Consider the following 17,312-nt stretch of genomic DNA (forward strand, 5'->3'; position numbering starts at 1 on the left):
TATACCAACATAGTCTGTTGCCGAGACCCATGTGGCTGTTGACTGATGCAATTCCAATGACAACCGTGGAAGGAGGCAAATAAACTGAATCAGGACAGCCCCAACTACCCCTGTCAATGGTGGTGGAGGAATTCAAGATGGCAAAGTGCAGAGTCGCAATGACATACAGAGGCTCTCAGGATGCACAAGTCAGTCAAGCAGAGGTTATTACACGATCTGGAAGTAAGTGGGCAGCCAATACCTCTGTCACACAAGCACACTGAAGCTATACGACATCATAGGGATTCCATGTATAGGAAGACAGGTCTCAAAACCTCCCGTTTCAACCAATGGGGGAAAGCAGATACCAAGGAAAAGAGAGCCATGATTCAGGAGGAAGTACGGAACCTTGAAGAGGAGGGACAACGATCAAGGTCTGTGGAGTGAGCATCACAGGGAGCCTGGACCAAATAGAACCTTTCTAAAAGAAAGGTATCATGAGCTGATCTATGGAGACTAGAAACTTCTGCTCTTTCCTGTTGCGATCTGTGTATGACACACTCCTGACCCCAACAAACAACACTGCAAGCTCTGTGGGAAGAAGGGCACCATTGCACACATCTTGTCAGGATGTACAACAGCTCTCGCCCAGGAATACAGATAGTGCCATGACAAAGTGCTCATGACACTCGCTGACACCCCTGAGCAGGAGAGACGCAAGGAACACCAAACACATGGGAAACCAACATCATCAATTAAGTTTGTGAGGGAGGGAGAAAAGCCATCAACCACAGCAAGATCACCAAGAAACAACTTACCACAAAAAGCCCAGTCATGGGACAATGGGACATAAAGGTAGTCCTGGGAGGAAGGCTGCAGTTTCCCACAGGTTGTCCAGAAAATTCTTTGGTTCTGGATGTGGTTCTGTGATCTGAGGAGGGGAAAAAGAGAGTCCTGATCGAACATACTTGGTCACAAAATTGTGACCAAGCCTTTGAAAGAAAGAACGCAAAATACCAGGACCTGTTGCATGACTGCAGAGGGAAAGGGTGGCAGGCATGGCTACTTCCAGTTGAGGTCGGCTGCAGAGGATTCCCCACTCCATCTGTGTGGACAATGCTCACAGCCCTTGGAGTGACGGGAAAGGAGAGGAAGGTAGCAGCTTGCAGGATGGGGTGGCAGCAGAAAAAGCCTCTTGCTGGTTCTGGGGCAGGAGAGAGTAGCCATGCTGGAAGCCAGGAAGAGAAGATGGGCAGTGATGTGGCCACCTCTGTGAACCCAACACTGAAGCTTCAGTGTCCACAACATGGTAATCTGTGTGCACATTGAATCTCAGGAGGAGAGGGAGAGGGCGCGGGGAGATGGCACTCTTCAGTGGATTGAAAATGGATTGCAGTATCCATTTTAAATGCTAGGTGTCAGAGTTACATATTGCTCATTTAATAATGGCTATTTAAGAGAACACAACATTCATCTCGTAAGTAACTTTGTTTTGGTTGTACTGTCTGCACAGTTTTACAAAAGAAATTTAGAAAAAAACGTTTATCTTTGCAATTTTGAATTATGAACATTTAATAGAGGCTAATTAGCTGTAAATCATACCAATAAATATCCTCATGTTAGGCTCATTACTGTTTACAATTCTTCAACAGCTGCTGCTAGCTCCCTTGACAAGGCAGCCCAAATGGACTAATGGAAAATAAATTAGCACATTTTAGAAGGGCTGAACATTGTGGGGAGAAGGATCAATCATATGTTTGTTTTTATTATGTTCTGTTAATAGACACATTAACAGAAATGTGTAAATGGATTTTGAGGGCACATACACTTGCTTCTCACTGAGGTTGGTTAGGGAATCAACTCAGTGCAGTGTCAGGTGCGGGTGGCTGATTGGCTATAATTAAGATCAGGTGTGGGAAGCTTTGTTATACTCTTGGGCCCCAGTGCTGACTCATTTGCTCTCCTTCAGAGGTGGTGAGAGGTTCTTCTAGGTACTCTCCTTTTTCTGCAATAACTAATGTTTAAACCGTTTAATTCACAAACAAATAATCTAATCTTAATGGTCACTGGACAAACTTTGCCTTGCAGATAGCAGTAACACAACAACAATCTGTTTACATCAGCTAAAAATGATCACCCTACTTGAATCATCTATGCATCTGTCAGCCAAACTGCAGTGCCATAATGCAATGAAAGAAATTGAAGCCACAAATGTAGACCCATGATTTGATATTGGATTCAGAGCAATTGATTGCTTAGTGTAAAACATAAATAGTCTTATAGTGGATCTTTGCTTGTATATTAATGTCCCAGCAACAGCTGATGTTTAACAAAAAACACCTTGTTCTCCAACCATCTTTTCATATATACTACAATATGAACAGTAAAGTTATTTTTCATTGGCTGGATCATAAAACATACATACATACATAAATACATACATACAGAATGAAGGAATACAATTTGAACAACAGGCAGTTTTATACGTTTCATCATGTATGTACATGCAGAGGATCATGGCCTTTACTTACTTTGCAATATTTTGAATGTAATTGTAATGTTTGAATTGTCTTGATTGTTGTTGTTGTTTGTGTTGTTATTGCATTGTGTAAATTTATGTTGTAAATGTTTTAAAGAGGACCCCAGGAATACTAGCTGCCATTAAATGGGCAGCTAAGGGGGATCCTAATAAAACAATAAAACAATGACTAAATTAAGAGATGCAATAACCTGTGATCTTCTGTGTCATTTGTTACATATTCAGAATAAAAACTTAAATGAAATCAACGGCATTTCCACTTTCCCATCCAGACACTTAAGACAGGAGAGATGGACAGATTGAGGGGATTGGGGCATGAAGCAAAGGGAGTTGGAAACGGACCAGGACTGGTGCATTAAAGTCCGAGCCTTGATACACTTGGCATCCACTCTACCGGATGAACTATCACAAGAATAAGTTAAACATGAAATAAGATATGATTTATTCTTGAATGTACATATTATAAGTTTCAAAGTTAGATATAAATCTCCAAACGATGTCAAAAGCAAGTTAGAGCCAGTCATTATTTATATGCATTGTATTATGAAAGTTTGAGGAGTTTTGTGCATAGTTTCTGAATGGCATGTTGTTTTTTCTCATTAAAATATTATCCATGATCCTGGTGTTCAGCCAGCCTCCCTCTTGCATTAAAACAGCAAATGGGATGAACAATTAGGATGCACTAATCTCATGAGGGCAAGCCTTTACCGCCCTATGAATAATTAAGTATTTAACCAACCAAAGCTGATAACAAAATGTATTTCCCTCTGCCAAGCGGAGGCTGGAGCTGTGCGTGTTTGCATTTCCCTGGCAGTGAAAAGGAGGGAGGAGGATTTCCCAAAATGTAATCAGTTTATGTCACAAGGGGGTGAGAGAACATCTGTTACAGGATGCCCTGAGTGTTTCAGTGTGGTAATAGCAGAATGGAATGAAAGTTGGCCACAAAGGAAGAAACCTGAACTTTAAGTATTATTTTTTATTGTCCATATGAATTGAAGGTAACACAAGTTAAATGAGAAAACGGCAGACTAGAGTTGAGTACCACAAACATTCCTACCAATGAGAGGGATAACTTAACAGAAAGTTTCATGTTTTAGATCAAACCCAGGTCAACATCTTTATTGTATTCTTTCTGTACCTGTACATGACTTAACTTTTTGTAAGAAACACATCAATCTATAAGACAGCTTGACTTCTATAAACATGAAGAGAGAAAGAGTAGGGGACAGTAAAACATACACACACTTTAAGTACCCTGTTTATTATTTAAGCTTTTAATAAAGTCTGTCATTTCAGCACAGAAAATGTTTGTTTTGTTTCAAGAACTCCTCTTATAGACGAACATATCTTCATGAAACACTCGGCTTGAGCTTTGTGGCATTTCAACCTCTCAGGTCTTCACGCAGTTAATTCACAGTAAAGTGAAGAAGGTTTCTGGGCTCTTGATCTTTCATCATTTAGGACAACTAATAAGGAATTATAATTTCAGGTTTTTTAAAAAGCTTAATATGTTTTGAAAGGGAAACCCTTTGATCTGTGGGATTTATGGTTATTTTATCCTAGAGGTCTTGTTTTCCGTTAATGTGATTTGGAGTACACATAAGCAGGAAACAATGAATAGTTGCACCAAATTTGTGCAAATCAATTTCGTAGATTTTGAAACCACTCACTTTCATCATTGGAGGAAAGCTGGCCCAGGACAAAGAACAGACTTGGTACAGGCTGAGATTTGTTTTAATCTGTTCCTATTGCTTCTCCTTTTTTTAAACTGTTTTGTATAGATCAGACCTGGAGGAGGAAGGGCCAAGGTCAAAGGCTGTGGAGCTGGGATCGCAAGGAGGCTGTATGAGACAAAATCTGCCGAAGCAGACGGTTACCTGGCTTGAGACCGAGACGTTGGTTGTTTGGGCTGGCCATCCTCCCTAACAGTCTAGAGGAACCTAAGAGAGCTCAGGAGCACCCAGAAAAAGGAGAGGTTAGTTAATTTAGAAATAATGACCCCAGTAGTCTAGCCCTATAGCAGCATAACTATGAGCTGGTCTATACTTGATCCAAACCTAACGATAAGATTTATCAAAAACAAAAGTTTTAAGTCTATTCTCGAAAGTACATAGTGTGTCTGCCTCCCGGACGCCGATGGTAGACGATTCCAGAGGAGCGGCGCCTGATAACTGAAGACTCTACCTCCCATAGTACATTTACAAACTGTAGCCACCACGAGCAGGGCTGCATTCTGGGAGCGCAATGTTTTTCGATGGGTAGTGCCTGACCGTTTATAGCTTTGTAAGTGAGAAGAAGGATTTTAAATTCTATTCTAGATTTTATAGTGAGTCAGTGAAGAGAAGCCAATGCAGGAGTAATGTGGTCCCTTTTCCTCGTTCTAGTCAGTACACGAGCTGCAGTGTTTTGGAGTAGCTGAAGGGTCTGTAGACATTTACCATAGCACCCTGCTAAAAGAGAATTACAGTAATCCAATCTGGATGAAGCGTGAACCAGTTTCTCTGCATCATTTTGTGACTGGATCTGCCTGATCTTAGAGGTACTACAAAGTGGAAATACGCTGTCCTTGAAATGTGTTTGTGGGAGTCAAAGGACATATCCTGATCAAAAAGAACTCCTAGATTCCTAACAGTGTAACGAGAGGCTACGCTGATACCACTAAGGGCTGTTATATCGTCAGAAAAAGTCTCTCTGAGGTTCACTATAACTTTAGTCTTGTCCGAGTTGAGCAGCAAGAAGTTTCTGGTCATTCAGATCCTGATGTCCTTGAGGCAGGCTTCCAATTTGTGTAGCTGATTGGTGTCATCTGGCTTCATTGATACATACAGCTGAGTATTGTCTGCATAGCAATGAAAGTTTATGGCGTGTTTCCTCATAATACTACCTAGAGGAAACATATATAATGTAAAGAGAATCGGTCTTTCCTGCTTAAGTCAGTATGACACCCACATGAATGAGGGAGGATCCACTGTGCAGGTGTTGTGGATGGCGAGGAACACTGGCGCACACACTGGCTGGGTGAAAGACCACAGCCTGGGGAGATACAGGTGGTGCCACGACAAGGTACTCAGGGTTCTAGCCAACATTTTAGAGCTGGAGAGACAGAGGAAACAACGCACGAGAGACCAACACCAGCAACTACAGTATTTAAAATAAAATAAACACTCTGGAGACCATTAATTACTAAATCCAATCTATTTGTTTCACATTTGTTTTCTTTTAGCAGTTGTTGAGATATTTCAGTCTCGAATGACTGACTTTTTTTTCACTTGGCTTAAGATGTGTTGGCAAACCCCAATCGAAGGAATGTGTGCATGTTAGCTGAATTGTAATGGCATTTTTAAACCCCTTCAGAGCTCTGCATGTGGAAAATAAAGTGCACCCTTTCACACCATGCAGCCAAGAAGACATCAAATAAGTATTAGACAGCTCATGAAAAATATCAGAAAATACCAGGTGCATCACTAAATATTCATCTTGTGTTCCCCCTCACGAACAGGTGCAGTATCCATGAGATGAATCTAAATAGGCAATTTCTAGTCACTGTTCCCAACTCAGGAGTAAACAGCAGCTCACTGACTGAAGCCAGAACTCAGCATAATAATTCAAATGTTAATGAGCTGAGCATTGTGTGCTTCAACTGGCAAACTCCTCTGTGGTATATTTGAAAAGAGATGAAAACACAAAGTAAAAAAATAAATAAATGCAACAGTTTTGAAGGTTTTCTCCTGTTGAAATGTTAATTCCACTGATTCTACGTAATCATGTTTTCATATTCACACAGGGACACAAAGAAGGCACATCTTAGCACAAGATACAGTCAGAGCATCCCCGAATGAACTCTTTAAGTTGCAATTTTGCTTCATAGACTAAAAAATCCATATGCTGGATCAATAAAGCTGGCGGCAGTAGACGTTTGAGACAATTCTGTCTTTAGAAGATGAATGCACTACCCTGCAATTCAAGACCGGTGGGGAAAACTTCTGAAAATGAACACTACTTCAGGGGTCTTCAGTGGCATCTGAACCTATGGTCATCTTGTGGAGCCATCGCAGGACATAAATAACTACACATGAAACAATAAACTGATAGAATAGATAGTCCTATTTGTCAACCATGAGGTAGTGGTGATGTACTGAATCCTTCCAAAAGGGTCTGCCTCTCTCTACAGAGTTAAGACATGCGCCACCAAGACAGAGCCATTATACCTTTAGGCCCTGGAGCTGCATGTATCTCTTTTCTTCTGGCTGACATCTCCCAAAACAGTTTGCTTCAACTTTGCAGCAACAGTTGTGGAGAAGGCAACAGATGAATGCTAATGGGTTTGGACCAATGTTTTTTTGGGTTCAAGCTTTTAGTGTCCATGTTTTGTTTTTTGTTGTTGTTTTTTTTCAGAAATGTACCACATTAATGATAATTTAAAATAAACATCATTCTGATTACATGAAGCAAAATGTGATACAGATGGTAACATTGTATAGTTCATGTTCAGTTGACAATATACAATGAATGATGTAGGATTATTAAAAGAAATGCAGATGTTCCATTTTGAGTGAATCTGATGAATTAGTTTTGCAAGCCAATCCAGCCATGTTTTCTGTTCTGTGTACTCTGAAGTTTAATCTCTGTTATTTTAAGACAACTGCTATTTTGTTTCAGCGAGGAGGTTTTAAATAAATCAGCATGCTGTTGTAGGAATGAGTGCCATGCTCGGGCACTAACCTCATCCTTTTCAGATTCTGCAGCAGTGCACCACTATATCAGACAACTTCTGCCTTTTTTTTCCAGATAAACAACAATCTCTGTAGCCAGAAGGTGTGCTTCTAAGAAACAAGAATCATATGAAGTGTTTGAACTGAGGAAGGTTGTAGTTCTTCTGTTTAGGGCTGTCTCAACTTGTCAAGCAGGACATTGTTGATTATTTAACAGATTGTGAAGCTGAGCAAAAGGTCAGAGGGTCAACAAAATGTAATCATGCTAAACCAATAATGAATATAATGATCCTAACAATATTAGTCAAACTTCCTTATCCTATCTTTAGCTGCATTTTCCAAGAATGTTTTTATCTATTGAAGACACAATGTCTTAATTAGACACAAACATTGATGTTGTCATTTTTCATAATAGGTTTGACAGTATATTATTTTTAACTGCAGGGCTCTTAAAGTTTTAGGAAATCCCCCAGGGAAAACGCTGTCTTTGACTATTTTTGTTGTTATTTTGTTGCTCAAGGGAGTGTTTTAAGCTATTAGTCATCTATACACAAGAGGGAGTTACACAACATTTGTCATGCATGTTCTTTTTTATTTACGACTCCTTTGCCTTTAAGATGAATATAAAGACTACTCTACATATTCTTAAAACATTTACTTGCCGTTTTTTTATTCTAAGTTTCATTAGGCTATGTTTATGTTTTGTGACCGGTCTGTTACACACATATCAACAACCTTCCTCAAACATTTAAGTTTGCTTCATATATTGATGATCACACACTAACAGTAGTTTTTCATTCGGCTCCTAGCGGGTAAATCACACAAGCTAAACAAATGGGCAGCGCGCGTGAACACTCACTAATTAAAGTTGTGAGAGGCTCGTGCCGAGGGCGGGGCGTGGGTGGATCAGGCCGGGTGGTCCACTGTGACTTTCTCTCTCACCAGAGGAGGGAGGACGACGGCAGAAGGGAGGGAGGGAGGAGAACTGTCGCGCGCTGTCTGTGGAGGACCGAATATGCATGGCTGCTTTGAGAGAAAGCTGAGCTGAATCCATCCCCGTGTTTCTGCAAGAGAGATGCGCGTGCTCTGATTAAGGTAAGACACTCTTCCCCCCTTCTCATCATCACACAGCTTACCTCAGAGGCTGAGTGGCTTCTAATTTCCATAACGGTTAATTATGATTGTTTTTTGATTATTTTTAATCAAGTAGAGAATGTGATGATTGTTTGTTTTTTTTTGTTTTTTTTTTTAATAGGCCCGCTGAAAACATTGTGAAAATTGCTTTTTTCATCACCAATGGAAAAGATAATTCATGCAGCAGATATTAAGGGTTTGATTATTCCCTGCAAATTTGAAAAGTGTTCAAACATGATAAAAGTAGACAAAAACCTTTCATTTTCTGTAGGAACAAAACCATTTATGTAATTTCTTTTCCAACCTGAGTTAGCTATTTTGATGGTTTACTTCAACAAGGTAGCCTATGTTTTGCACATACATATACTGAGCAAAGGATTGCAACATAAATATGTTATTACTTTAAAAAAAAACACGATTAGTTGTTATAGTTTTGGGAGACTGTGAAGCCTCTTTGTTTGAGACAGGGAGAATTACACATTACACCTGGGGGAAAGAAATTCCAATAAAACTTGTTCCGATGGATGAAAGCACAAAACACTTAAATGTATGTCTGTACTGTGCAGCTATATTGTTCAAGGTTGATCAAACATAATGATTTGGAGGTTTTGAATTATGAACTTTCAGGACTGACTGTTTCCCCAAAGAGTTTAGAAATGAACTTTACACATGGTCATTCATCATGATATACTGCACTGCTTCAGAGAGCTGACAGGAACAGTTACACTTCAGTGTTTGTTGAAATCGATTGATAAATGAACTGTTGTGAGGCCTAGGCTGGCAGCAGAACAGTTTCTCATGACATGGAGATTCATGTGCATGCTTATGAGAAAGCTTGATGATGGAATTCATTGATTTAAGGTGGTGGCTTAAAGGATACTAAACCGTGTAAATATTGGAAATCCATGAATTTGCTTAGTGGTGGTGTTGTAGAAAAAGGCTTTAGGTTTACTTTAGAAAACATGACTATTCTGGTTCATGCTTTTGAAATGTAAGGATGTACTGCCTTTCTCTTCAAAAAACTGGAATGTATTCATTTTAAAGGAAATAGTTGGACAAAAGATTTGATGTAAAGGTGTATGGGATGTGTGATTGACTCGTTCTATTATCTTTTGGCATTAATTGTTAATGCATTAATCCAACACTAAAGAGATATATTCAACAGGTTGTTGAATGATGAATTAAGGATTAAACAGTGCAGACCTTTTGCCCAGGAATATTGAGTAGCAAGAACGATTACAAATGATCCTGATAAACCTGGTGCTCAAACTACAATCTTTCATTGTGCAGACTATGATGACTGCCTCACAAAATATTGTGAATTTCGAGAATGGTGCAACAGACGTCATTGCTTTTCATTACCAAGTGGTAGAAAAAAGTGCTTGAGCACAAACGGGTCTGTCTTCTCTGCTGCCCAGACGAAACGTTGTCGTTAATGTTATGCACCCCTGAGATACAGGCTGTCATATGCTTATGAACTGCAGCTCTGATTGAATACCACCGCGGTCAGGCTACATTAAGCCATTTAATAATCCTGCTAATATTCTCACTCCTAAAACAAAATCCTAATTATGAATCTAATCAGAGATTTATTTGGCTGACTTGTTTCACTTTTCTAATGGCCACTCACGCTGAAGAGGCGAACGGGAAAGTTTCTTCAAGGGTAATGCTTCTCTCCATGAGATCACATAATATAATAAAATGAGCAGTACCCTTGGATTCCAAATGTAAATGGGGGTGTAATGGTATCTGCTGGTGGTTTATAATCCAATAGGCTATTGTCTGTGAGCTGCATGCAGTCTCATTGTATGAACGAGCTGGTGGTCAGCTAAAAGAAATGCCCTCAGGGCCTATTGGATGTCAGAGATTTACAGTCTGCTTTATTGGCTGGCTTTTAACCAGAGGGGAAATTTGACTCCAGTTTACGTACATGTGAATGTTAACAGACATACATGCAGCTTCTCAGTGACACAAAAAACATATTCAGGTGTACACATGAAAGTAAAGTACCATACATATTTGAAAAGTATATGTTGTCAGTAAGACAATTGGAATGCAATAATAGTGTAAAGGATGCTGGAGTAAATATTTTATTGTTTGATTGTAACCAGCTTTATATCCATGAGGTAAGAGGATAATGATATATAGTATGTCACTTGAGATACGAAACATTGACTCTCACACAGCTTCACAGATGGGGACATCTTGTTATCCAGACTTAAAACTCTTCTAATTCTTCCTTGTATTTAATGAATTTATTAAACGTACATTTTAAGCTTGTTATTTCTCAGAGCCATAGTTATATCTTGAACATGCTTTATTTTCCTTCCAACCAACTGTCCAATATCTCAGAATATTATATTAGTAAGTATTTATTGTAAATATGAAATACGGTTCAGATGCTGGAGGAAGTGGGTAGCATTTTGACTGATAAATGACCTTTATATTTAATCAATTATGAATATTCTAAAAGGGTAGATTGATGAAACACTTTGGCATTTTGATGCTTCATTTCCTGTAGAGCTCAGGTCAACATATTAATGTGAATTGTGACATTTCTGTTTCATCTTGGAAAAGCCTTTCTTTGCATGCTCAGGTCAATTGACTTACAAGTATTGTACAACTCAGATCCTTTGTTTTGATTTCCCATGACTGCACATGCCTTTCTGTCAGAACATAAGCAGCTCAACAACGTTTGCATTTTAACACAAGAAACAAATTATACTTGAGCGGTAAATATCACAGGATAGGATCAGAAGGGGAGTGGAACGCGTCGATAGCGACGCAGACTGAAAAGGTCATTTAAGACACCTTACTCTCATTCATCAATTTGTCACAGCGCTGTTGACACCCTCATTCTTCTATACTAATATATGCATGAATTTAACATGAAGCTGAGGTATGCAGGGTGCTTTTAGTAAAGAGGGTGAGCTTCATGTATTCAGTGTTATGAGTGTGAGGTGAGGCAGCTTGAAGCCCTCAACCTTGAAATTTGTGGAGAGAAACAACTCTGTCAGAATATAAAGGTGCACTACAGGAGTTTAATATTGGAAGTGTTCTGGTTCTGTTTATTTTATTTTATTTTTTTAACAGGCATTGTACTCAGCCATATCTGATTGTTTTTAATTGTGTGCCGATAATAATCCGCTCTTAAAAGATTGTCTCTCAGCACCAACTCAATTTTTGCCTTTCAAGTGTTTTGTTGGACTCTAAGCAAAAGCAATAAACACAAATCGTGTTCTTGGATAGAAGCCCTTTAACGCCAACTACAGCCTTTATCAGAAGCCTGAAAAAGTAAGCCATTGCTTCCAGAGGTTTATATCTCCATTAGCTGATGAGCTCTGAGATATTTTTTGACACATCCAGGGCTCTGTGGTCAAGTTAGACTGAGCTAGAAGTAATCCAAAAGTATCATCCATTTATATTTTTAAAAAAAAAACTCCCTGAGAATCCATCCAGCATTAGTATTAGTGGTTAATATTGTAAAACATTTTAAGTTTTTTCAGGTTTAAGCACAACAAGTACCTAGTTCTAGGTTTTAGGACAAAAAGTGGCTCAGGGTTTAAAAATATTCTGGCCGTCCAAGCTATACAAATTACTTAAAATTACTTGATGAGTTTTTCATTCTGTTTATAACTTAGCTAATATACAACAGAAAAAAGATTAATTATTTCTCATAAAAAAAATACTTGTAATACAAACATAGAGTCACAACACCATGACTCCCATATATACATTCAAGAAATACACACAGGAGAAGTCACAGTACACTGTTGGGCTCGAAATGTTGTGTTTCTTAAATGCACATAGGAAATACATAAAGTATATTTGGGAGCCATGGTGTGAGTCGTTGTTTGGATCATAGCTAATATACAATAGGCAACTTGAAAATAAATCATATTAAAAGACATCAACATTGAGTGGTTGAAAAAGGAATCATCCCTGAAAACCCTGTTTTTGTTTGAACCATACATCACAACCATACATTACAATATTATTTCAGCTCACCAGACTTCTACACCACATCTAAAAAGTCAATCAGGACAGGAGACACTTGATTATGAGTGAACTGTCACTTAATATACACGTTTGGAAAAAGAGAAAATGTGCAATGTCTTCTGCGGTTAGACTCTGTTGTGATGTCTTCATCGTGTACTAGATTGGGTACTGATGCTGACAGCAGAAAGGAGACATCCCTGATGGAGTCTAGGCACTGGTGGGGGTGGGGGTGGGGGATATGGGAGTATGCAGGTTGTAATGAGGAGCTGGACTCTGACACTGCCGAGATGGAATGGAGGTGACTGGAGGTGGAGGAGAGGGTCACATTGATTAAACTGAAAAGCTACAGGAGTTAGGCCACTTACCAAGCATCTTTTTTAAGACCTAAGGATTGAGAATGGGCTGGCACAGCACTTGTACAGAAAATATATCAGGCAGCTTGTGGTCAATAATGTGTCACATGTCCCAGACATGCTGCTCTTTATTTTTAACTTCATGAAACTCTTATTGCTTTAAAAAGGTTTGCTCCACCATGACACGTTGTCCAGTGCTGAAAAAAACAAACGCACCACAGATTGCAGTTATTTTAGTTTTTACTTTATAGTTTGTGTCCTCCGTACTGCCTTGGATAACGTTAATCTATTTCATGTCCAACATTTTCCAGTGTAGTGTTCAAACTCGGGTGGGCTGATAAAAAATGTTTTTTTCAGATGTAGCTAATCTCTCTGTGCAGACACTTCTCCATGTTGAGAAATGTTATTACAGGCGAAAATGTACTTTAAATATCAACTTGTTTAGCTCTTCAGGAGGAAAATCTGAGATATCTATTCATGACCTATTGTTTCCATCCTTTCCTCTGACTACGGATCCCTGCATCAGGTGTTTATTTGGGGGGTATTTCGTTCTGCCTTGTGGTGAGATGTGCAGCCGGCAAAAGCGTTTGATCTGATGCAGGAACATGTGACAAGCATGACCATGCTCTGCGAGGGCTTTATTGCAGCTGCTTTTTCTTTTTTTCCTCGCCACGTTTATCTCGCTCAGTGACATCCCAGATCTCAAACACGTACACAGAGAGTGGTACTGAGTGCGTCTATCAGTGGCTGAAGCTTTCCCCGCCGTAATAAAGTGCCTTCCTCGAGGTTCAATTCCTGGCCTGTCATCTGGAGGTTGAGTTAGTGCACAGCTCAAAGTCACAAGACCTCAAAGGAAGCTATCACAGACTGCAGCTGAATGTCTTGTCTTTCAGTAGAGGGATCTTTGCTGTCATTTATCTCAGTAGTCCCTCCCTTGAAAGGCTTGTTTTCTCACAACACTATGGATGATTTCCTTCTTCCCCCCAAAGGATTATTATTGAGCTATGGTGTCCTTGTTTTTAACCATGCCTTTTCATTATGTCTTGTTTCATTTATTTTCCTTCCTCACAATCCCTACTGTTTAGAAGCTCAATGGCCTCCACAATCTCTTTAAATTGATATTATAATCTCTCTCTCTCTCTCTCTCTCTCTCTCTCTCTCTCTCTCTCTCTCTCTCTCTCTCTCTCTCTCTCTCTCTCTCTCTCTCTCTCTCTCTCTCTCTCTCTCTCTCTCTCTCTCTCTCTCTCTCTCTCTCTAGTTTTTTTAGGGGATGAAAAGTAGAATTGTGAAAGGTAAATAAAGTTCCTGAATTTTAACTGATGTTTTCCAGTTAAGCTGCATGTCCAACCTTTTAACTTGACTTTACCAGGATTTTTTTCCTGGGGGTGTGCCCATGTGAGAACACTCAATTCACAGTGAGAGGAGTGCACAGGAGTAATGATTTTTTTTTTAGATTTAATTATGGGTGTTTTGGTTTTTGTTTCAATGGATAGAGTCAGGAATTAGGGAGAGAGTGTGGGATGACCAGTGGGAAGGTTTCATAGGTTGGATTTAAACCTGAGCCGCCTGCTTGGAAGACAACTGTCCCCATACAATACATGGTGCGTACTCTAACTATTAAGCTACTGTCATCCTCTTACAAATAAATGGGACGGTTGGGTTGAAATTGTGTGCTACCATTTAGTCTTAGTGAGGAAAAAGTGAGTAGCTGCAGGTAACATTCAGGAAAGTCCTTTGTGTAAGTGGGTGGGGGAACTAAATTTAACATCACGCCACCAGTTAGCAACCGGTGTGATCGTCGTGCACTGAAGATGCTTCACATTATCATGCTTCATTTTTTCAAGAGGAGTGCTCGTGTAAAAAAGACTTAAATTCACTCTAGTGAATCTTATCTTCTGTTTACACCAAGCTTCTGTAATAAAAGATTGATTTGCAAATAGAGAGGTTTTCATCGACTACAGTTATATTGTTGCCCTCGAGCAACAACTGGGAGCTGTGGTAGCCAATTTGTCTTCCTAATGGGTCCTATTTAATGTGTGATTTTTTGTTCCTCCAGTGCTAAAGAACAGCACATATAAACGTAATGAGCCTGTTTGGGGTGTTTATAAAAGCGTTGGACTATGTGGTATTAATCTTCTCTTTCCTTGTTTTGACAGGATTCTTCAGTAAAGCTTTTCAGCATGTCTGAACATGACTGCCACTTAAGAAGCTATTAAGCTTATCTGCAGTAAACATGACAAATTATGGCAGTGGTTTTCCCTTTCAACGTGATATTCTGCCAAGGGAACTTGACAAAGGCCATGTGACTGGCAAGGAGATGACAAGAGCTGCTTTTGCCAAGGGAAAAAAACTCAAAGACCAAATGCTTTAAACTATTAAATAAGAAAATGAAGAGCGGGGTGGAGTTTTGAAGTTGCTGTCATTGCTTCATAGAACCAACAGATCGAAATGGTTCCAGCTGAGAACATGAGCATGTTCTCTGCAGCAGATCCCTGCATGAATTGCAGCTCCTCTACCTACCCTGAGCTGGATGTTGCCAAGGCCGTTTTGTTGGGGATGCTGCTGGTGGTGTTTGTTGTGTTTGGAGTCCTTGGGAACATCCTGGTCATCCTGTCAGTCTTGTTCCACCACCACTGGCGCTCTGTGACTCACTACTTCATCGCCAACCTGGCTGCTGCAGACCTGCTGCTCAGCTCCGCCGTTCTGCCTTTCTCTGCCACATCAGAGGCTCTGGGCAGATGGGTCTTTGGCCGTTCTTTCTGCAGTGCGTGGGCTGCCCTGGATGTCCTCTGCTGCACTGCCTCCATCCTCAGTCTGTGTGTGATCTCTATCGATCGCTACTTAGCTGTCAGCTACCCTCTGAGATACCCTGCCATGGCCACAGGACGACGAGGCCTCACTGCAGTAGCCGCTCTCTGGGGACTCTCAGCAGCAATATCTGTGGGGCCTCTGTTTGGGTGGAAGGAGCCTGATCCAGAGGATGAGACAGTGTGCCGGATAACGGAAGAGCCCGGCTATGCTTTGTTCTCAGCTTTAGGATCTTTCTACATACCTCTGGCAATCATCTTGGCCATGTACTGCCGTGTGTACATTGTGGCAAAGAGAGAGACAAAGACCCTCAGGAAGGGCAGTGAGGGAGGAGGGGTCGAGACAGAGGGGGTGACACTGAGGATACACAGAGGACATGCTGCTCTGACAGAGAAACAGGACGATGAAGAGGAGGAAAAGCAGCATAAACACGTCACATTTTCCCTGCCGAGGATGCTGAAGTTCTCAAGAGAAGAGAAGGCAGCCAAGACTCTGGGCATTGTTGTTGGCTGCTTCATTCTTTGCTGGCTCCCTTTTTTTCTGGTTTTACCCATTGGTAGGTACCTTTTTGAAACATCTATTTTTAAATTGGCATCAAGCAAGCTTTTTCCTTTGCATGTATGATTTAGACTAAAAGCGTAGTTTGTTTCTCTCACAGATAAACCCTGACAATCTGGATATGAAATACAAGGTCCTCAAGAATTCTAAAATATTTGTTGTTTTATCTGAAATGATCCATCCCCACGATCAGCTTATTCTTTTAGGTTAAGAATTTGAGTTTGTTCTCTTTGGAAACATTGGATGGCTAACAAATGTTTTGAACCAAAACGTGATGAAAGCATCTCCTTTTCAATAAGTTTAAACTGCCTTACTGATCGATACAGTGCCTGGACAGGTGGGTATGTGATGATTGGAAGACAGTTTTAAATTAATCTTTTAGAGCTATTTGGGTCTCCAACAACTCTTGAGGACATATGTCTTGCAATGTTAACCCATCAATGTATTTTTAGGCATTTTGCCTTTATAGGATTGGACAGTGGATAGAGTAAGAAATGGAGTTGAGAGAGTGGAGAATGACATGCTGGGGAAGGAGCCACGGGTCGCGATCCAGCTCGATATGCCTCTGTGCATATGGCACGACATCTGTGTCCCAACACAGCACATATTTTGGGCCCTACTTATCAAAATAATTCCTTTTTCAATACCATGGCATGTCATATCCGGAAGAGCAAGGACGGACTTTAACATTCAATTACGTCCGTTTTTTTGGTTTAGGCAAAAAACTACAAAGTGATTATGGATTCATATGACGCAAACTTTAAAGTAGAAACATAGTTATATATTGCTATTTGGGTGATTAAACGAACCAGCAGTAAGTGTTGTTAAATAGCCTGATTGGTATTCAAAATGCTTCCTTCACATATATCTCTCAGAGGAACACTTTTTACGAAATGTCTGTGAACTGAATGTGATGAGATACTAATTAAGATAAAAAAAGATGAACAAAATGGGCAAAATAACTATACACCAGTGCGAATAGGTAATTTATTATGATGGATCTGCTGCATAATTATTGAGAAAATAATGTATTTTTTTAATCTAGTAGGGATTATGAATTAATCATGAGAGCATTAGGGGTTTCTTGGATATCAATTTCCTGTAGAGGTCAGGTTACTTCAACAGTGAAAGCAGAGTGGAAACCATCATATTAAAGATGACTCATTTTCTGTAGTCAAACCTCACTGTTCATAAAAGCTTAAGTGAAAAAATCCGAAGCTGAGGGGAAGT

The 17,312-nt window shown here is 39.9% G+C and overlaps 1 protein-coding gene across 3 annotated transcripts in view; it reads left to right on the forward strand.

The window, feature by feature from the left end:
• Positions 1 to 17,312, forward strand: part of adra1ab (adrenoceptor alpha 1Ab) — a 276,886-nt gene that overhangs the window by 251,757 nt on the left and 7,817 nt on the right. Inside the window, exons 5-7 of one of the 3 annotated variants that reach the window (XM_079363710.1) lie at positions 4,300 to 4,493; positions 8,176 to 8,325; positions 14,873 to 16,080. In XM_079363710.1, the coding sequence (XP_079219836.1) occupies positions 15,165 to 16,080 (916 nt within the window). In that variant the 5' untranslated portion in view covers positions 4,300 to 4,493; positions 8,176 to 8,325; positions 14,873 to 15,164. Of the gene's footprint in view, positions 1 to 4,299; positions 4,494 to 8,072; positions 8,326 to 14,260; positions 14,318 to 14,872; positions 16,081 to 17,312 lie in introns of those variants that run through there. The other 2 variants (XM_079363711.1, XM_079363712.1) reach the window with 2 other exon arrangements.

The sequence above is a fragment of the Symphodus melops genome, assembly GCF_947650265.1.
Source record: "Symphodus melops genome assembly, chromosome: 16".
Taxonomy (NCBI): Eukaryota; Metazoa; Chordata; class Actinopteri; order Labriformes; family Labridae; genus Symphodus; species Symphodus melops.